General features: G+C 33.7%; 2 protein-coding genes across 3 annotated transcripts in view; one reads left to right on the forward strand and one right to left on the reverse strand.

The window, feature by feature from the left end:
- LOC143535840 (uncharacterized) overlaps positions 1–22,368 on the reverse strand; it is a 209,308-nt gene that overhangs the window by 185,898 nt on the left and 1,042 nt on the right. Inside the window, exons 2-4 of one of the 2 annotated variants that reach the window (XM_077029983.1) lie at positions 20,433–21,541; positions 20,007–20,125; positions 19,231–19,599 (exon numbers count right to left, since the gene is read on the reverse strand). In XM_077029983.1, coding sequence (XP_076886098.1) covers positions 20,793–21,541 — 749 coding nt within the window. In that variant the 3' untranslated portion in view covers positions 19,231–19,599; positions 20,007–20,125; positions 20,433–20,792. Of the gene's footprint in view, positions 1–19,230; positions 19,600–20,006; positions 20,126–20,432; positions 21,542–22,368 lie in introns of those variants that run through there. The other variant, XM_077029984.1, reaches the window with a different exon arrangement.
- Positions 1–22,368, forward strand: part of LOC143535841 (CBS domain-containing protein CBSX3, mitochondrial-like) — a 259,822-nt gene that overhangs the window by 59,344 nt on the left and 178,110 nt on the right. The window lies entirely within an intron of this gene.

Genomic DNA, 22,368 nt, shown 5'->3' on the forward strand with positions numbered 1-22,368 from the left:
CAAGAAAAGTTACAACATCAGGGGTTATGCTGAATCGAAAAAGGGGATTATATGCTGGTTATATGATGAGCAGTTGAGGCTTTTTGTGATTAAAAGGTATGACGGGGTTCAGTATTTCAAGAGGTTGTTGAGATCGTTGAATACGTTGCCTGAATGTGAAGTGAATGACTTAGCCAGGTTGAAGTTGATCAACAGGAGTGATGATAATATGGCTAGGATCATTGGGAAGATAGTCTGGAAGGAAAGCATAAAGAAGAAAAAGTTCGAGCTGTTGAAACCACAGAGAGGAAAGCTCGTTGAAGACAAAGACAGAGGAATGAGAGCAGATGGCAAGCCTTGGATGATAATGAAGTATAAGTCGATCCGGTGTCTAAAAGAAGTGCCGATGAAACAAATGCCCAATGATGTGCTCAAAGATCTGAAATGGTGGTACGTTGATAGTGAAACAGCTGAAGCAGTAATGGAGGATGAAGATGAACAAGAGCTGATGAGAGTATATGATCCTATGCATTTAGTGAATTTGTCTCAAGCTGATCTGCAGGTGCTGAACGGGAAAAAGATATTTTACATTCCTGCTTGGAAAGAAGAAGCAAAGAAATATCAAAGAGTAGTTTCAGTTTGTGTACGAGAAGGCATTAATGCTTGAAGATGGATGATACAAGATTTTTGAGATTACGAGACACGTGTTTGAAGATAGAGATATGAAGCTACTGCCAAGGGGGAGTCTGTTGGTACATGATGTCAGTAGTTCAGTATCTAGTGTCTGTAATCGTGTTATTTGGATTTGTATTAAGGTTTAAGCGAACTTGTCTCACAAGTTCGCCTGATATAGGCGAACTTGTGGAACAAGCGAAGTTAGTGACAACTTCGCCTAAACATGTTAGGCGAAGTTGTCGTATGATATATAGGTTTAGGTTACGACTTGTTTGATAAGAGTTATTCAGTTCGTGTAATCGGTGATTGATATATCACGTGTTATTAGTTGCAACACAACGTGTTCTTTGTTTATTGTAACGTGTGTTTGCTTGTGTTTAACGTATATCGATTCTACGCTCGTATCGTCTTACGTAGGGATTCCGCACCTACGTAGAACGAGATATTCCGTGTAGATCCGGCTGGGAACCTACAGTTTGTGTATGTATAAAACTGAAAATTACAAGTAAAAATGTGTGTGTGTATGTATAAAATTGAAAAATATACATTAAAGTCCGATCCGATTAATCTCGACTAATCCCGATTAATCGCTAGTCCCCACACAATCACCCGACTACCGACTAGCGATTTTTGCAACACTGCTTGCAGTTATTAAAGGGTAAAACTGTCTTTTCATACGAAGTTAACAGAAAACTTAACGAACCCCTCCCATGTTATGATGTTCCTCTCCATCAATCTAACCCTTTAATCAATGACATCATCGCCAAGCTACCCTCGCCGTCACCGTCTCACACCAAATCGCCCCCAATTAATCTCCATTTTCATCATGGAATGGTGTATTGGTACACACTTTTCTGAATCTCAAGTGACATTCGTTGAGAAATCCCAAATCAATAAACAACCAACAGAATTGGTTTTGTGGATTTTGAAGAACAACAAAGTTGGTGTGGTGCATATATTGCAAGCTTTGTTGGGGATTTCTTCAATCGTATATATTAGGAAAATCTGAGAGTCGTGAAACACTTTCAGATCAAAATTATTTGTTGGTTCCCAAATGTTTTGACCGGATAAAGCTCAAATTGAGTGCAAGAATCTGTATGGTGATTGAGAGAGTTTCTGAAACAGAGAGAATCTATATATCGTATGATCAAGGGTAGTTTTAATTAGGGTTAGGAAGTTGTAACTGCCTTTGCTGTTATCTGATTTTGACTTTCAAAATCAAAAAATACGTTCTGGAATTTGTGACAAATAAAACATACGAAATTTAATTAAATTAAATTTCTAATGTGTTTTTTAATATAACAATATATGTCACAAAAAAAAATTTCAAGCTAACCTGGCAGCTCGACCCCAGCCAGGGGCGCTGCCCCTTGGACCCTGCCAGGGGCTGCCGCCCTCCGGACCCCCGCCAAGGGGGCGTTACCCCATTGGAACCCCCATGACTTAGGGGCGCCCCTAAATACCAATAGGATTATAAATTATAATAAGATCAAATAAGTATGCACCCCGCACCCGACTTATTTAGATTCAAATTACAATTAACTTAATCAACAAGTTAATCCTTAATTACATTAAAATCACTAACAAGCTTTGGTTCTCAGTTGACCATTTCCATCATACAACTAATCTGATAGTAGTGATTTTGATGTTCTATGCCAAATAAAATTTGCACAAAAATTGAAAATATATAACTGCACCTATGCAAGAGTACGTTCAAACAAAAATTTGAAGTAATAGAAGATAATGCTCACTAGTTAAGACCCATCAACCGGTCGTGACTGTTAGTGACCAACTAAGACCCATCAACCAGATCACGCTTCGCAAATGGCTTGTTTCAACAAGTGTGCAGCCTCCGTGCTTCCTGAGGTTGACGGAGGGCGTGTGCGGAAGTAGATGACGGCTGGTTTGTGGTGGTTGGAATATGATATGAATGAAAACAGAAACAAGGATATGTCCCAATTGTTTACAGAAGTCTTTACAAGAAAGTACCAACATTTTATTGTTTACAGAAGCAATTTTACCAATACGATAGTTATGTGTACAAGACTGAGATCGAAACATAATTCAAGCACATTATTGCACAAACTGACAATGCAAACCACCCCTTAAATACGCAATGCACGGGGCCACACTTGTAGAAGATTGTACCTAAACATGTACATCAAAAACAACTAATTAGTGTGACACTAAGCAAGTCCATAGCCATATTAATACTGCTCGAAAAAATATTTAAAAACTTTTAGAAAACCCGTTAGAAGTCAAATATAGGGCCCATATTTGTGAAAGGACCTTCACGCATGCACCTGAAACATGCAAAAATGTGGGTTATCCCTAGGATCATCGTATGCTTGTGGGGATCAACATAAGTATATATGGACCAAACCTGCAGGGACAACAAAGGTCGTCTCTATAGTTCTCCCTATATGGACGACATGTTGTCTCTATAGGGTTTTTCAACTTTTTAAGTTTAACTACCTTATAGTGACGACAAGTCGTCCCTATAGGGTGAAAATAAAATATATATTTTTTTAGTTTTTTGTTTTGTTCAAATTTGATGAAAACAAAACCTATGTAATGTTTCTGCTTCTAGGGACGACATGTCATCTCTAAAAGTTTTAACATATGTATAGATATTTTGATTTTAATTACAAAAACCATTTATTATAAGGACGCATGTCGTTTCTAAATAGTTTTATAATTTATAATAGTTTTTATATTAATTGATTGGTAAATATGAATGATTAGATAAATAATTAAGAAAAACATTTTCACTATATGTATATGTATGTATTGATCAAGCTCGGGTTAGCAAACATGTTAGATAAATGGTTTGAAGCGGGCTCCTGTTTGAGGATAAGTCAGGAAGTAGTGCCAGAGTCGAATGAGTTGAAGGAAACCTTGGACTTATCTATTGTGATTAGCAATCTAGATTATGAGGAAATTCCTGTTGAAGAACAAGGTACGGATAATCAGGATGTGGTCGTGGCATAACCAAACAAGACGAGAAAGAAAACATGTTGGATGAAGAGCAAGAGTATAAATTTAAAATCACACGTATGAAACATTCACCCGAATTCATTTGTGAAACAATAAGTAATGATCGGTTAGAATTACTGATGGTCATTTAGGTCTATTCATGATCAATTATAATTACTGATGACCATTTAGAATAAATTGTCAATTAAGGTTGTCGGTTAAGGCACTATTGGTTAATTAGGGCACTACTAGTTGATTAGTGTTAGAAATAATCAATAACGTTCAGTTAGGTTATATGACGGTGATTAAATTAAGTAGGGGTGACAAATGTGAACCATTGGGTTGAATGAGTTGTAACACAATATATATAATGGGTTACAATGGGTCAAACTAAAAAAATGATTGAAACGGGTCAAAACATGTTGAAAATTCTCATTTTTTTAATGAAATGAGAAAAACGGAGGAATTTTTTAGTACTTTTACTTTTTTACTTTTTTTAGTGAGGGGTTTTGAAATGGGTCAAAGTGGATTTTTGAAAGCTCAACCCATTTTGACCTATTTCAAAAACTCCTCACTAAAAAATAAGTAAAAAATCATAACTCGAAATATAAATAAAAAAATAAAAGTACTAAAAAGTTTCATCCATTTTTCTCGTTCCTAAACAAAAAAAATCTTGAGAAATTTCAACTCGTTTTGACCCGTTTCAATCATTTTCTTTTTTTAGTTTGACCAATTGTGACCTATTATATACATTGTGATACAACACATTCAACCCAATGGGTCACATTTGCCACCCCTAAAATTAAGTCAATGATGATTAATTAGGGGTTGTTTGGTAGTCTCTTAATGGTCATTAAAAAGTTACCTCTAAATGGTTCGTAAGCTCATATTGGTTAAGATGTAGTCTTAAGTTTGAATGGTTTAGAGGTAACCATTAAAAGGTAGCCTCTTAAGTTGAGTCTTAACCATTCAGACTTAAGGTTATCTCTTAATTATTAAGAGGCTATGAGTCGTTAAGAGATAACCTCTTAATGACTATTAAGAGGCTACCAAATAGCCCCTTGGTCATTAATGATGGCTCATGGCCAATATTAGCTAATTATGTTCAATATTGATTAATTGTGGTCAATATTTGTCAATGATGGTTAGTTCTGGCCAACATTGATTAAGCAGGGCCGAGATTGGTTAGTGATAGTCAGGTAGGGTGAATGTTGCTAAATTAGGGCCAATATTGGTCGGTGGTGCTTAGTTAGGGTCGATGTGCTCAATAAGGTTTGCATTGGTTGATGATGATGGACAATTAAATTATAATTTGGTCAATGATGGCCAGTTATGGTCAATGTTGGTCATTAGGTTAAATGTTGCCAGTAACGTTCAAGTATAGTAAATATTGGTTAATTAAGGTATCGGTTAGTCATAGGGATCCAACATTGGTTTTGTTAGGGTAAATGATGGTTCATTACAGCCCAACCTAACCCTTATATTTTATAACACCGAATAATTATGTCGTTATCCACTAAGAGCTAGTATGACTATAAAGGACCAATATGATCCATTAGTGACAACATGTTGTCCATTTAGGTGAAACCTTATTTTTAACTTTGAAACCCTATAAGGATGACATATCGTCCCTATAGCTAATTTAGTTTTTTTTTTCCTTGACCTTAAAAGAAGATTTAGCGGTAGAGATGACTTGTCATCCATATAGGTTTCTACAGTTACTTAAAAAAATAATAATAATTGAATACCAAGTAAATGAAAATAAATTTTATTTCATTTCACGCTATGGAGGGAAAGATAAGCGCCAAAACTGAAATATTATCTTTGGTGAAACCTTATGATATACTTGACCTTAAAACAAAAACAGTTTCTTTTTTGCAATTGAAATTGATTTCCCCAAACCCTTCGTCCACCTAAAAAGCAAAGCACAACCCTCTCTCAATAATTGCAATGTCGTCGAATCCCTCCACTTCCGTCGAAGCTCTACACCCACCCACACGTCTCGATGACCCCCAATTTCTCATAGTCTGCTTCCCCCTAATCTTACTTCCACCCTCGTCCATGCGAGGTTGTTCATGACCACCTCAACACCTGATTGATTCCACCTAACACGGTGTCTGCCCTCGAAATCGAAACTTGAGTGTAAGAAACATATATTATTCCTTGTCAAAAGTTAACAACTTGTTAAGTCAGAACCCCAGAACTTTGAGAACCATTTTGGACCACTAAAAACACCTTTAAAAAAATATTTAAAAAATCATAAAACAAAAAATATTAAAAATTTTAAAAAGGTAAAAAAACCAAAATTCTTATATTTCATTCCGGTTTCATTAAAAAAAATAATAAAAAATTAAAAAAAACTTCGTATTATACACATATGTATAATTTTATTTAATCTTTAGTTACGTAATATACACATACGTACAATATCATTTATCTTAAATTATACACATGTGTACAAAAAAAACATGTAAATTTACATATATGTATATATTATACATATGTGTATATAATTTAGCTAAACCGTTTTTTTTATGAAACCGAGATGATTAAAATAAAAATTTTGGTATTTTTACTTTTTTGATTTTTATGTTTTTTTTTATTTTTGGGTTTTTTGTGGTCCAAAATGGTTCTCATAGTTCTCAATTTCAAAAAGGTTCTCTCATGATCCTGATCCCATCTATATATATAGATAAAAGATCCAATACAATAATCCCTAATCGTACATTACGTACGCGAGTTCCTACACTGTTGATTTCAAAATCACGCGATGGCAATATTGTAAATTTCATCAACTATGATCTACTGCTCCCATCGATTTTGTCCGCCTTCACTATCACCGTTCATCAATTCGTCACCGTCCAATGATTGCATTCACTGTCGCGACCATCAACGTTACCGTCGTGAACCTCATCTTCCTTCGTCACGAGTTGTTCACAGGTCAGTTGATCAAATTGACCGATTGAAATTGAAATTGCTAATCTAATTAATCATTTAAACTTTGAAATTGATCAAATTAATCATCAATTTGAAGCTTCAATTGATCAATTTTGAGTTTTGAGTGATGGGTTTTAACTGAACGTTTAAAGGTTTAAGTCTGAACGTTTAAGAATGAGAATTTGGCTTGAACGTTTAAAGTTTTTTGCCTTAACGTTTAAAGGTTTAACCTTAGAACGTTTTAAGGGTGGAATTTAGATTGAACTTCTAAACCTTTTGTTAGAACTTTAAAGTTTTGGTACAGAACTTCTAAAGTTTTGGTACAGAACATCTAAACTTGAACGTTTAAAGGTGTTCATTTTGGCCAGAACGTTTAAATTTGTAGTTTTGATCAGAACGTATTAGTTGAACGTTTAAATTTTTGTTCATTTTTGGTCAGAACGTTTTAACTTTTTCTTCATTTTGGTCTAAACTTTTTACTTTAGAAGTTCTAGACAAAAAAATTAGAAGTTTTGTATAAAAAGTTTAGAAGTTCTATACAAAAAGTCCAGAACGTTTAAAGTTTTTGTGCAGAACGTTTAAACATGATTCCTAATCATAGCTCAATTAAGTGTATTATTATGCAATGTTATAATCGATTGATGATTCTAAAGCCTCCTACACATCAATTCTATTGATTAAATCAACAATTTTTGATCAATTGAAGATTACTAAACTATAGCGATAATGGGTTTATCGATTTTGATTATGCTTTAGTTTTGTGGATGATTTGATTATGGTTGAAGGCTTGCAGCAAATGACGATCAGCGAGAAGTATTTTTTTGATTTAATTACTATTATGCCACTGCGTAATTTTAATTGCAATTAGGATCTGATGGTGTATGGTCTCGCGTACCTAATGTACGATAACCTATTATTGTACGTTAACCTCCTCTCTCTCTCTCTATATATATATATGTATATATTATTATTCTTTGAGTTGGCCAACAGTTTAGGGCTTGTGGTGTTTCATTGATGATTCTTTATATTTATTTATTTTTCTAATTAGTTGCCCTGATAATCGTCTAACCTGTACGTTGTGTTTAACTTTATTTGCCTAGGATTATTAGTGTTATGTGCTATTACTTGCAAATTGTGAACGGAACACGCGTATTAAGAATTATTAATAGAAATATGAATGCTAATGGTTGTTCTAACTCTTACTCAACACTTAAAACACAGAGTTACTTTTTTAAGTTTTTATATTGCCACTATAATCACTTTTATGCATATTGTTCTTGTGATAATTTGTACCATAATTGTTATTGACATGATAGATGTGCTTAATTAGTTTCAGCTTGCTTAAGTTAAACATTACACTTTTTGGGAACATTAAAAGGTTACAGTAGCAATAACTTGTTAATAGTTTGTTTGCTTCTTGAATAGGTCATTATGTAAGTACATGTTTTGAGTAAAGTGATACTCCCTCCGTCCCAATTTAAATGTCCTAGTATGATTTTTCAAGTCTTTCTTTTACAACTTTGACCGTAGATATTTTTGTTCGTGTCATATAATTCTTGATGAAAATTATATGAATGGATTGAGTTTTAAATGTATTTTACATTGATATAATTTTCATCAAGTATTATATGACACGAACAAAAATACTTACGGTCAAAGTTGCAAAAGAAAGACTCGAAAAGTCAAAATAGGACATTTAAATTAGGACGGAGGGAGTATTATCTAACTGATTAGGTATTCATGTTAATTATAGTAGTTGAGCGGGCCTGCAACATTTATGTAGAAGGCCAAGAATATAAAGATCACCAAAAATTACTTATTTTTTAGTGTAATCTTTTCATTGAAGGCGTTGTTGATATGTAGGACTTCACATAGAAGTCCAACAAGCAAGATTATTGGGGTTGTTCAAGTAGTTATTTATTGATGAGCAGCTTCTAACACTCAGGTTTAATTGATGATCAGCTGTTAACACTCAGGTTTTCAAAACCCAAATTACTTACTTATTAGGAAATTATATTAAAAGCGCATTAAAATCTCAATATTAAAATATCATCCATGATCCAACTCTTAAGTATAATGTACCAGACAATAAACAAACTTAGTTTTAAATTACAAAGGAAAAGAAATTTTTGTTTTTGGAATAAAACAATTATATCAAAATGAATTGGTTAAGGTAGTTACATAGAAACTATCAATGTCTTTATAACTTAGTGGTATCCATGCATGCGCTCTTTTCCAAGTAATTGAGGTTACTCCCAAAAATGATTTCTTTAAAAGAAACTACTTAAGTGACTGCGAAATAGATGTTGCGTAAAAGTGAACAAGAAAAGAAGATATATAGGACTAACCGTTAATATATACTTGGTGTTTATTTTTCCTTAATAAATCCAAAATTAAAAATATTAAAGATGCCACAACTACAACAAATCCGAGGACTTTGATGGTTTTAGAAAACCGGCTCCAGGGTTTGCTGATCCAAGTCTTCCACAACAAGGCTCTCGTGGAATTAATGTAGTAATTATTTATCGTGTCCCACTTCTATTCGTAAACAGAGCCCCAAAGAAAGTTTCCTAAAATGTTGTTGGGTATGATTGCAGCTTGTTCATTTGAACGCATACGGTTGATAATAACCCCTAAGTCCACCAACTTAGCAACATCCTCTTCAATCATAACATGCATATATGATACAAAATAGAGAGGAGATGTGCATTGTTTCTCATATACCATGAGGTTCCTAATAACTAACTCGCTGAGTATATCGAGACTCAATACGGGGATTTCAAGACTCACAAGCCATAAAACAATCTATCTCACTTTCATCTCCATCAGCCATTGTGATTTTCTTTTAGGTGTGAACTTGACCCATGCCTTGTGTAGCTCTACATCTGAATTGATTTCTGAGTTCCGATTAGCATTTGTCTTAGCTGAGAAAGTAGTTGATCTAAGGTAATCATATATGACATTAAAACGGGGCATGCAACATCTATGTAGAATGGCAAGTATGTTAAGATCAGCAAAAGTGGAACCATTTTCAAGTGTAATCTCTTCATTGAAGGGGTTGTTGAAAGATAGGATGACTTCACGAAGAAGTTTAACAAGTGAGATATTCTGGTTGATTATTGGCATGGTGTACTCAATTCATGTAGTGTTCTAGCCTAATCTGTTGGGCGTGTTCGTTTCCTTCAAGACGATGAAACCCTCCTGGATACATTGAACTTAGTTTTTAGAGCTAAAACTTGAAGACATTAAAATCTATAGCACATCAGCGAATTTGGCAGTTGATTAGGGCTAGGGATGAGCTTGGTAAATAACCGGTATTGCCAGATACCGATCCCAAAAATCTCAATCTTGATATTCCCAAAAACTTGGTATCGGTACTGTAAATGATTGGTTCATTTCTGGTATAGTACCATACAAAAGATAAAATTTCGATAAATAAGGGTACCAAACCGGTACCGATAACTACAACTCAAAAAGTTGGCATTGACGGTACCGTCTTCGGTATTGTACCGGTTCGATACCCATTTAATGATGTTGGACCCTTCACATTTTTCTTTGGCAAATTTAGACATTAATAATTTTTTTATCAATGAAACAACTTTTTTTTTCTTCTTCGTTCTCATTTTTTTTTGGCAATAAACTAAACAACTTTATTGAAACTTCAATTTGCTCAACCAAAATATATTTATATTAATAAATATAAATATGACTAGTCCAGTAGGTAACATGCCACAATTTGAATTTTTCTTACAATCGACTGATTTTTACCCAAATCCACCAACCCAAAACCAAAAGCCATTATTAAGAGTTAGTTAACATACCCTACATGGGAAGTCGGTCTATGTTTTACAAATTGGCCCCGCCAACTTCTCTCTCAAATCTACCAACTTCTCGCTTAATTCGTGTCGGGTTTGGAGGTTCGATTGTTTTGGCCCAGCCAATTTTATATGGCTATTTTTTTATGAAATAAATTGAAAAGGGTTTATCTTCTAACGAGGGCATGTTAGAAATGTTTAACTTTTCCTAATGATCGTATTTGAAATGTTTATTCAATATACTAATGAACGCACTTGTAAAAGACAGTTTGTCTTAAAACAACCGAAAAATTTAACACATTTATATTTGAAGAAACCTAAACTCAATCCGTCTGGGATTTGAGTAGATGTCCTTTAGTGATGAAGATGAACACAACCACACTCCGTATTCTTTGGCTCATTCAGGACATGCAAAGTATAAAGAGCCATGGCGGAAATATATAGTGGGATGTGGGTTTGTAGGGAGAGACAATTTCGGCTCACAACAGCCGTTTTCACCACCATCATTATGGTCTCTCCGTGCATACAAGTGTGTATATCACAAGAGAGATAACATAAGTTTAGAGAGAGGTGATAACTCGGTGAAGATGGGACATTCTTTTCTATTTATTGGTGGAGATAACTTTAACCCTAGTGTACTGTTCTTTTAACTTGGGCCTACCAAGTTTATTTTAAATCGATTGGGCTTGACCTATTGTGTGTTGGCCTTTTTTTGGGAGGAAACCTCTACAAGATTCTAACAAACGTTTTAGAAAAGATTTGTCTTACGATAACAAAAACGTTAAAAGTTTAACAAACAACTAGAGTTGTTTAGATAAACTGAAACTTTTAAAAACGAATTGGTTCAAGTTTACTACTTAAATGTGGTTTTGATTGTAACAACTTGATTTGTTTGTATTCAACATATTTGTGGCTCTTCAAGGCTTAGAGTTTCAAGATAAACCAAGTACGCATTAATATGATTGCATTGAGCTCCCTCATCACCTACCTCAAGAGGATGTCAATGGGATGATTTGGGTTGTACGTGTATTGTTCCTATTTACTTCTCATGCTCGTTGGGTCCAACTTTGAGATCTCTCTTCTCTAGACATAATTATTAACAATGATGTAGAGCCTACCTAAGATCAGTTAGTTGTAACTTATTTTTAATTATCTTACATTAATTTATGTGTGTACAAACAAATAATAAAAGAGAATCAACACACAAAAGGAGATATATAGTGGTTTAAATGATTTAATTATATATGGATGAATTGAAATTTAACAAATTCGTCCTGTAGCCAATTTTTGCTCTTCAAGCTAGTGTGTTTTTTACTAGCCACAAATTTCTATCGTTGAAATTTCAAGGTCTACTCTGCATTTGGCACGACAATCGAGCCATTGTTCGACTCTAGCTATTGAATTTGCATTGTTCGATCCATTGTTTGATCTTAGTTCTCCGGTTTACATACTAGGTTTTAAGATGAGGTAGATCGACGATCGCTACCTGCATTGATCACATGTTCTCTGTTGTTTGAATGATTTTTGTTTAGTGAATGGTCACAGACACGCCATAAATCAAAAGAGATTTAATGAAAATTATGCGAGATTATAACTAAAAGAGAGTACCATAAATGTAATCACCTAATGATAATTTAAAACACACTCAAACCCACTAAAACTACATCTCCATGACCATTTTAAAGACTAGTATCCAACCAAGAAAGAAAAAGGGAAGTCAAATGAGGAACTTTTGAGATCTATGATGGAAATGTTTAACCAAGAAGAGAAAGTGCAGCCAGTATTACACCAAATGAGAAGGTGTCTTGTCTCATGTTAGAAATGACTCTTACATCCTTTCCTCAACCACACAAGCCATGTGCTTTTCTCTATTCCTCTTTCTTTCTTTCTCGGCTGAAAAAAACACACAATTGGTTCTTGTGTGAGGGGAAACAAACACAAAATGTTTATGGAATTTTCAGCCACCTTTATTCACCCTTAGATCATCCTAAACTCATCCAAACCATCCATCATAAAGCAAGCACATGGATCACCAATCATCTATATAAACCATACCAATTCTTGACCACCATCTTTGCATTACTTCACCCTCTAAACCAACCCCTCCTCATCCAGAAGCTGCACACTCTCGGCCAGTAAAAAGGGAAGATGGAACAAGGAGAAACAAGAAGATCTGGCTAGGGTCCATGGCTGATTATCCCTCTTCAAACAGTGGCGTAGCCAGAAATTTTTTCCTACGGGTTCGAAAATTTTTGAGGGACAAAAGACCGATTGTTTACCACTTAGATTTGGGTTTTCTACGGGTTCGATGTTGAAATTCCTACGGGTTCGATGTCAAAATACACTAATATATAACACTAAAACAAAATTTTGTACGGGTTCGGCCGAACCCATTCCCCTAAGGCTAGCTACGCCCCTGTCTTCAAACGTTGTAGTTGTAAGCTAAACTTGATCCTAAACCATTTTAGTATAACCTATAACAAAATATCCAGCTCTTATACAGGAACTCTTACACAATTTATATTACATTTCATGTTGTTATAATGATGGATGATAAACATGGAAGTTGGTGGACCTGTTTTAGAGGGTGTTTGGGTGAGCTTTTAAATTTTGCTTATTTGATTTTTGAAAAGTAAAAGCATTTCTGAAAAGCTCTATTTTAAAGCTTTTGGAGTAGCTTTGCCAAACAACTTTTGCTTTTTAAAAATCAAATAAGCAAATAACAAATTTGGAAAGCTCACCCAAACACCCTCTTAGAAAATAGCCCATGAACAAGCCGTTGAAATGCTCACATAAGTATTGGAAACTTTGCTTTTATGGTCAAACCTTGCAAAACAGATCTGATATTTTTACAATAACTTTCATATAAGTATTTTATATATTAAATTTCATAACTTTGTGAACTTCCTTACTAAGAATTCTGGATTTTAAACTATGCAGCTTATTCTAAAAACAGTTCCATAAATTCGTATATATTATGAGAAACGAATAAACTAAATTTCATAATAATTGGAGTAGGAAATCTAGGCTTTCTAACTATGTGTTTTCTAAGGTTTTAACGTAACGGAAACGAGTAAAAACATTTATTAACTTAAGATTCGTATTTCCAACAACTCAAGTCTTGGTTAACCCATTACAGATGTTATAAAGTTTTTATAACTAAAAACTTGGTCTTATTCGAATATATTAAGCATTGCCTTACATTCGGGTGCGCAAAAATCGCCATTTTATGCAAACCAACACATTTAAATCAATGGGAATTGATTTCTCGATTTCAAGGATCAAAACTTTAAATTATACAAGTCATTGATCTAAAAATATTGTTAAGTACTTGACCTATAGTTCAAGGTATAGTAACGCACATGTTTTTGGGCAAAACCAATATAATTGGACACCAACATTTTTACCTCTCTATACACCAACTTCATCCTCATCCATATATTTATTATAAGCATGAACAGTTCACAAGTACGGCTAAAATTTGCTAAAACGGCATCACACTTAAATCAAAGTTCACGTTGAAAGCAATTCGTAAATCTTATTAGTGCCCTTAATACAGTAGGGCATGAGAAGGTTAATTGCATCCTGGTTTAAGAGACTATTGTGGGATTCCATCATTATCATGTGAGTTTCACGGCCCCTTTTCTCTTTTACTGTCTTACAAATTAGGGGGAGAAACATTCTAAACGTATTTGATAACTTTGCATGAACCTAGTTAGTAACTTTGCATAAACTTATTTAGTAACTTTTCATAAACTTATTTCATAACATTAAAAAGCTGATTTGGTAACTTTACATAAACTTATTTAATACGATAATTAGTAAGCAAGTTAGTAACTTAAAACTTATTGACCCCTGCCTTCTGCAGATCTACTGTTGAATGAATTTCTAAGTTGTAGTTAGCATTTGTGTTAACTGGATAAAATCTTGATCTCAAGTCATCAATTACAGCGGTAGAACGGGGTTTGCAAGATCTATGTAGAAGGCCAAGGATATGCATATCAGCAAAAGCATAATCATCTTCGAGTGTTATGCCTTCTTCGAAGTGGTTGTTAATAGATAGGACAACACCTAGAAGTCTAACAAACGAGACATCTGGTTTGATTATTGGCATGGTGCACTGAAATAGTTCTTTAAAAATGAAAAGTGGTACTTGGTTTTCAAGTAGCACCAGGTCATGCAGTATATCGGGGACTTGATCTGTGATAAGATAATGCAAAGCATCGGAGCCCCACTTCCCCCCGATATAACCTGCCTTGATTTCATTCATTTTTTTCTTGAACACGCGTACATAATCTAGTTATTTCTTCCCTTTGGGTAGGCGGCAAAACACTCAACATATTTTGCACGTAAGCTTCTTTCACGGTACCAAATGATCATAGAGACGGATTGTTTCTATGGAGAGGTCCGATAGAGACCACGCTATGTGTTTTAACAATCAATCCATTGAATTTAGGGTTTTCGGACAACAAAATCGATAGAATAGCAAAGAATATGGTTTTCCAGGTCAAATTTACGCATTAATAATTAATAAAATAAAACACCTTCTAATTGATCCATCTTTTTTTTTGTTGCGATAAAGAAAACACAACTTTATACATAGAAGCTTCAATTGATATGCTCAACCATAATAACTAGACCAGTAAGTAAAAATAACTAGACCAGTAAGTAAAGTAACATATATGTTGATGATCATTGCTAATTCTTCCAATAATCCTTCGTTTTAACATCCACAAACCCAAGCAAACCCTAACCCATGTATTATCAAGTGAGTGTTAGTTAGTTAGTACCTTAAAATCAAGTAGCAAATGAAATGATCGATCAAGAGAATATGGTGGCTTGATTATTATTGTTCTTGAACAAAGAGAAGAGATTGCAGTGTGTTACAGAGAGTTATGGAGTTACAGTGTCTTCAAAGACATAAAATATTGATAATAATACATTAAATTTGTAATCATAATGACCTCACAAGAAGTTGTCTATCTTTTACAACTTCACATTCACCCCTATCAACTTTTGTTTCTCTCATTTCTACCACCACGTACACTCACTAATTGCACGAGTCGTGTTGTGTTGGGTTTGGAGGCTCGATCGTTTTGGTCCCAATTACAAGTCAAAATTAACGAGCTAGGCACGGTTATTGCCCAGTTTTGTTTATATTAGTTTTAGTTTGTATTAGTTTTCTTGGTGAATTATTATGACAGGTACCAACAACTTATAGTCGTTGTTAGATAATGTCAATATCAAAGCCATCAATTATGATGGGTACCGGCAAAATATCTATTCGTGAAACAATTTCTAAGTTTAGATTAGCATTTGTGGTAGCTGAAAAAGTTCTTGATCTCAAGCCATCAATTATAACAGTAGAACGAGGCCTACAACATTTATGTAAAAGGGCAAGAATATGAAGTTTAGCAAAAGTAAAACCATTTTCAAGGGTAATCTCTTCAATGAAGGGGTTGTTGAAAGATAAGACGACTTCATGGAGAAGTCCAACAAACGAGATATTCGAGTTGATTTCAAGACAAACCCAAGTACGAGTTCATGATTTTGGGATGTCGGTGGGATGATTTTGGGATTGTGTATAATCACATGAGTGAGTGATCACGTATCATGGATTGTTCCAATTTACTTCTCATGCTTGTTCTACTAGGTCCAACTTTAAGATCTCTCTGCTTTAGACATAACTATTAAGAATGATTTAGAATTTACCTAAATAATTTAATTGTAACTCACAAATTTATTTTTAATTATCTTACATTAATTTGTGAGCACCGAATACCAATATGATAATCGACGCATCTAAATACATGCTCAAAAGATTTCCCAACGTACATAGCATATACATAAGCAATGCTCATATATATAATCACCCCAACTATAGATTTTGTGTTTTAGTCCATGCATCTTATCCCAATATAATTGTTAAATATAATCATTTCTCGTTTAACCAAAAAAAATGATCTTTGCTCTTGACTCGTTGTATGGACTAGATCACTTATCCATTGTTTGATCTTAGTTCTTCAATTTGCATACTAGGTTCTTAGTAGGGATGGCAGTGAAACCTAAACTCGATGGGAAAATCTGAAACCCGACATAATTGGGACGGGTAATAACTGACCCATTAGGGTTTGGGACGGGTTTGGGATCACTTTTGAAATTTTTTGTGGGCATGGGACGGGTTTGGGATTTATAATATACCCGATTACCCGATAAAATTGACTCATTTACCCAATTATATACCCGATAGAAACCTGCCATGTTTTGGACCGAGGATATCTATACTATATATAATACACCAAACAAGGGCAAATTAAGACACCCAATTTTAAGTAATTTACAACACTTAAAGCATGAAGTACATGTGTAATTAAGGGTAAACTTGTCTTTTAAACACAATTCACTCAACTTACAAGTTTGCCCCCTCATCTTTGACCATATCATGTTTTTAGTTTCAACTTTAAACCAACTTCTCACTCACGATTGCTAAACGACAATAATTTTTTCATACATTAATATTTTTGTAAAAATATTGCACCATAAAAACGAATATTTTATTCTCTTTAATTTGTATATAATATTATTATAATTTTTTTTCAATTGAAAAAAATTAATATGTTACGTAGGGGTGTTCAATGCCGGTTTTGATTGTTTTTAAACGAATACTAAACCATTAAAAATTGAAACCAAACTGTTATTAACGGTCTGGTTCTGGTTTGGTTTAAGAGTTTAAGCTTTGATAATAAAATTTGCTCAAAATGATTATTAATATAAGTTATATAACCGTATCATTAATTCCAACTAAGTCAAAATATGATACTTGAAAGGATAAATGAAGTAAAAAAAACGACTGAAAGTAAGCAACCCAGACGTGAAACCAAGCCGATGACCAGTTTAAACGGTTTCAAGGTTTTAAACCGAACCATGAACACTTATAATTGTTACATGATTAATAGAGTCAGCGTTCAAAGACCCGATGCATCGCGCGAGCACTCGTCTAGTCCTATTAAACTTATGCAACGTTGGCTAAAAATAAGGGAGATATGGACGAGTCTGGTGAGGCAGTTGAGGAGTCTACTACTAATAATGTGTTTATTTATTATTTGAATTCAAATATTTAAATTTGTATTCAAATATTTAGTTTACAGGGTAAAGTTAAAATACAAAGGGAGACAAAAAAGAGAAGTGTGAGAATGATTTGTAACCACACAAAAAATCCCTTAAAAATAAATTAAAAAGTAATAATAAAAAAATTAAAAACATACAAACAAATAATAAAAAATTGACGAAAAGACACCATGGCGAGATCAAAGACACAATGACGAAAATGAACAAAATACATAATTATAAATTTATAACTAAAAAAGACACGATAGATCGCAAAATATAACACAATGTTGAGTATTATAACACAATATAAAGAAAAAAGGCACAATGTCAAGAAAAAAAGACACAATCAATGACAAAAAAAACAAAAAAAACACAATGATAAACAAAAAGATACGACTTTTTTCACTTAACATTGTGTTTTTTTTATGAGAACGAGAAATGTGGTGGAAACATTTTTGTGTTTTTACTTTTTTCGTTGTTTTATTAAATTTTGAGTTATGATTTTTTTTATTATTTTTAATGGGCTTTTTTTGTGTGGCTAGAAATTCTTCTCATCCTTCTTATAGAATAACTTGACACTGACCACTCCCATTGGTGAATCTTAGGTGGGTTGTTCCACTATTTGGAAAATAAAAAAATGCAAGGAGTTAGACCAAACCGTTCGTGCTAGCAAACCAGATTGGCAAACAACAAACTATTCTCCATCTTTTCCAATGCCAAATGTCAAGACATGAATGGTTTTCTTTTTTCTTTCATCTAATTAGTTTTAACACTAATATTGTTTTTCTCTAATAAATTTTAATAATTAAGTTTTTAAAATAATTTAAAAAAATAGCATCGTTCAGTTTTTTCTTGTGAATATACCGGTATAAATTTTATTAAAACCAAAGTTTGAAAAACTATATATAATATAACATATAATTAATATTAATCACTATGATTTATATTATCCAATACTTGTCAACTTTCTATTGGTTCATAACAAATTATTTTTTATATTTCTAATCACGTTTAATAAAAAAAACAATTATAAACTATCTTTATTTAATAAAAAAATAGTTAAGATTGAGTTGCTAATGAGTGTGGAAAGTTTGGTTGGGTTGGGTTGAAGAAAGAGATATTAGTTTTATAATAAAAATTGAGTTTGGTTGGTTTGTGAATGAGGATAGTCTTAGTTTATATTGAGTTTGTATCAAATTTAGTATTTGATTTGTAATACGCTAGTAATTTAGTATATACGACCGGTCTATATTACCTTGGGTCTTTTTCATTTCACTATAATTTTTGTTTCATTCGTAAGTCAACATACAAGAAGAATTGCTACTCTGTTTTGAAGCAAACTTGTGTGTTCAAGTAGTTGAAGTCTAATCAATCAAGGTAGTTGTTGGTTTTGTTTGCTCAAGAGAAAGCAATTAACTAGAAGTGATTGATTGGTGTTTGTGGTAAGATCTCATTTGTGAAAACAATTCTTTGTTTAACATATGCGACAAGTATTTTGTCAAAACCCGATAAGAAACCTGAAACCCGATGGGAAAACCCGATACCCGATGGGTAATTACCGGATTAAATCCCGACGGGTTTGGGACGAGCTCTAATAATCGGGTATGGGTTTGGGAATACCTAAACCCGACCCATTGCCATCCAAATGTTTAGATGAGCTATATCACGATCACTCACTGCTTTGATCACATGTTCTCTGTTGTTTGAATGATTTTTGTTTAGTGAATGGTCTCGGTCACGCCATGAATCAACCATATTGCTTCTGCTTTGGTACTCATCTTATTTATACATCAATAAAGAGCATTTTTTGCAAATAAAGTACAAAAGTAAAAGGTATTGGATAGTCCATAGACAGCAGCAACGAATATCAAATTCCATCTATAAAAACAAATCCAAAGGAGACCGGAGGAATTCAATTTCATACCATAAAATATATGGAATCCGATCAAAGGGAATTCCTAATTTCACGTCTGCCCCCTTGGTGTACATTTTGACCTCCTCGCATAACGAATCCATGCATATGTGTCTTGTTCATAGGATCACGATGGATGCATGTAGTAGCAGCTTCAGGTTTCCAATTTGTAGCAACCCTCAACATCAACAAACCCTAAAGAATTAGAAACCACATCAACGATAAATACTATTAAACGAGCCCGAGCTTGACTAGGCTCGCGAGCCTGAACGAATGTACTTATATACACAAGCTATTTTTTTAATATAACAAATACTATTATATCATATGATAAAAATAACTAAATAATATATTACGTTATATACACAGAATATAATTATAATTATACACAAATATAACTACATATCTGCAAAAATTGAATTAAATAATAGATTATCTGAGTCTGAGCTTGAAAAATCTCACAAACCAAGCTTGAGCTATGTTAAATCCTAGGTGAGACCACATTTACACGCCTAGGCGGGTCGCTTATCGGCCATACTGGGTAACTATTGAAGGGCATACCCCAAACATTTTTTTAAATATGATTATAAAATATTATGTACCTTGAATACAACATGATGAATCCACAATAATATTATGAAGCTGAATCTCCACATCTATTAAAACCCCACTTCATCCAAGTAGAAAAACAATGCTTTGATAAGTGTTCTGGTAGATCAGCCTGCAAATTTTCAGTGAACAAAGAGATTAAAAAACTGACATTAGAAACTACTGTTTTATAATCAGAAGCGCAATTTCAACCCATTTACTTGTGAGTGGTCATGGGTGGGTTTGTTTGTTTATTTCTCAAACGGGTCGAATTGGTTGAAGCTCGACCGAATTCTATTCACAGAATCCCCAAATTTGTTTTTATACAAAGATTTTTATTATAATTCTAATAATGTCTGTTTTGTGATAACCGTTAGGGTTAACCCACTTTGACCCGTTACACAACCCGCCTATTTATGCACTAATAATAATGAACTTACACTGCTCCATGAAGTAGAATATCCATCTGTAGATAGCAACCAACAACTGCCCTTGGATTGAAAATCCGTCTTATTAAATTCAAAACCAAAATCCACAAAATCATCATCATAACTGTCATCGCGTGCGGAATTCCTTCTTCTTTTCTTTCTATGTTTTCTTTTCTTTTTTCTTCTTGAATTTGAGTCACTTTCATCTGTTAACATCTTATCATGCAACAATTCATGCTTGCCGGCATGGCGAAAACGTATTCCGTTATTGTTAAATAGAGATTCCCAATCTTCAGATGCCCAATATCCCTCTGACATAAAATAATGAAGAGCCCAAGACTGCAACCCTAATAATTTTATCATATTTATGCCTTATTTCTTCGAACATTGTTTAATTAATGGAACTAAACAATTAGGGTTTTCTGGTAAAGTGCAAATCTTTTGCGCAATATCCTTGATTTGAGACTTTTCTTCCCGGTGTTCATCTTCTTGTAAAAGCTGCACTAATTGGCGCCCTCGGTTGATAACTGTATTCAACAAAAGTAACCCGTCGATAGAATCTAAACCATTGAGTCTGGGAAGTATGATCTCCAAATAGTGACACGTGTCACCAGGATCTTTAGGTTTGGCATTCAAGTCAAGAAACTTTTTAAGCAAATCCAGAAAAACACAGAGTTCGCTCTCGTTAAGTGCAATTAGAAGATGAGAGCACAAGGATGTGAAAGATTCGTCCATCAGAAACTCATTAACGGTTTCCCAAATCTCATCCATATCTTCTTTGTACATTAATCTCAAAAACATATTTATGAAGAACTTCATATCTAAAGACAAGATATCACCATCTTTTAATGTATCAGCAAACTCACGAGATGACCAAAATTCAGGCATGTTTACAAGAAAATTCTCGACTGTTTGTTCAACATCGAGGTCAAGAAAATAATGAGGTTTTGTTGCAACCATAGCAGGGGATTGCCCGTGTTTTCCTTTCCATTCAAGTTCCTCCCAACAAATGTCACGATTCACAAAAGCAAATTGGGATAATGCTTTGGCCCCCTTTCTATGTTCCATGTCACTAGTGCCAGAAAAACTTGAGAACCAAAGCAATATACGTCTTGTGTTTCCTATATTATGATTAACAATTGGTATAGATTAGTTTAGTATTAGAATGAAATTCATGTTGGTAACCTTTATGTATCACCAATAGAAAAATATTAATTAGACAAGAAGTAAAAGCTACAAGATTTGCATAGTCCTAACACCTAGTTAGCAGTAGAAATCTTGACTTTTGGAGGTGTCCATTTCGACCCTTTTAATTTTAAGCGGGTCATTTTGGTTGTGTTCATTCTAATGGGTCGACTGGTTAAAAAACTAGCTTAGAAGCAAACAGGGTAAAATAAGTCGAATAGCTTGAAAGTCGTCCTAAGTGTAATTTTAACGCACAAACATTTTAATCATTTTATTTATGAAATAAGATTAACGTTGCGTATTATGTCTTTTGTGATCATTTTGACACAAGTTATTTGGAAAATGTTACAAACGTTGTACAAAATTGTTGTGAGTCAATTTAGACCAGGATTTGACATTTTCATTTAAACACCTGGTACAACATTTTTTTCACCTCAAATAACTTTGTTGGTACGCCCAAATTATCTGGTGCTGTTATGTAGATTTTATTTCTGCATCCAAGTATAACAATAAGTGGCTTTAATGAATACTAAATTATGATTACACTTAAAACTTTGACTTTTTCCACCTCAACGATTACCACAAATATTTACCAATACTCTAATAGTATCACTCTACACATTTATGTGCCAACACTCGGTGATTATGTTAAGAGCCACGCTACTAGGGTTAATCAGTGATATATGTAACTAAATTTCACCTAATCAAAACAGGCCATGGCAGTATTCTAAGATTCAAACTAGTAATAATATAAAAGGATTAG

This window comes from Bidens hawaiensis, unplaced genomic scaffold (assembly GCF_021521415.1).
Source record: "Bidens hawaiensis isolate Kalapana, Puna unplaced genomic scaffold, B.hawaiensis_p1.1 tig00010636_1, whole genome shotgun sequence".
Lineage (NCBI taxonomy): Eukaryota > Viridiplantae > Streptophyta > Magnoliopsida > Asterales > Asteraceae > Bidens > Bidens hawaiensis.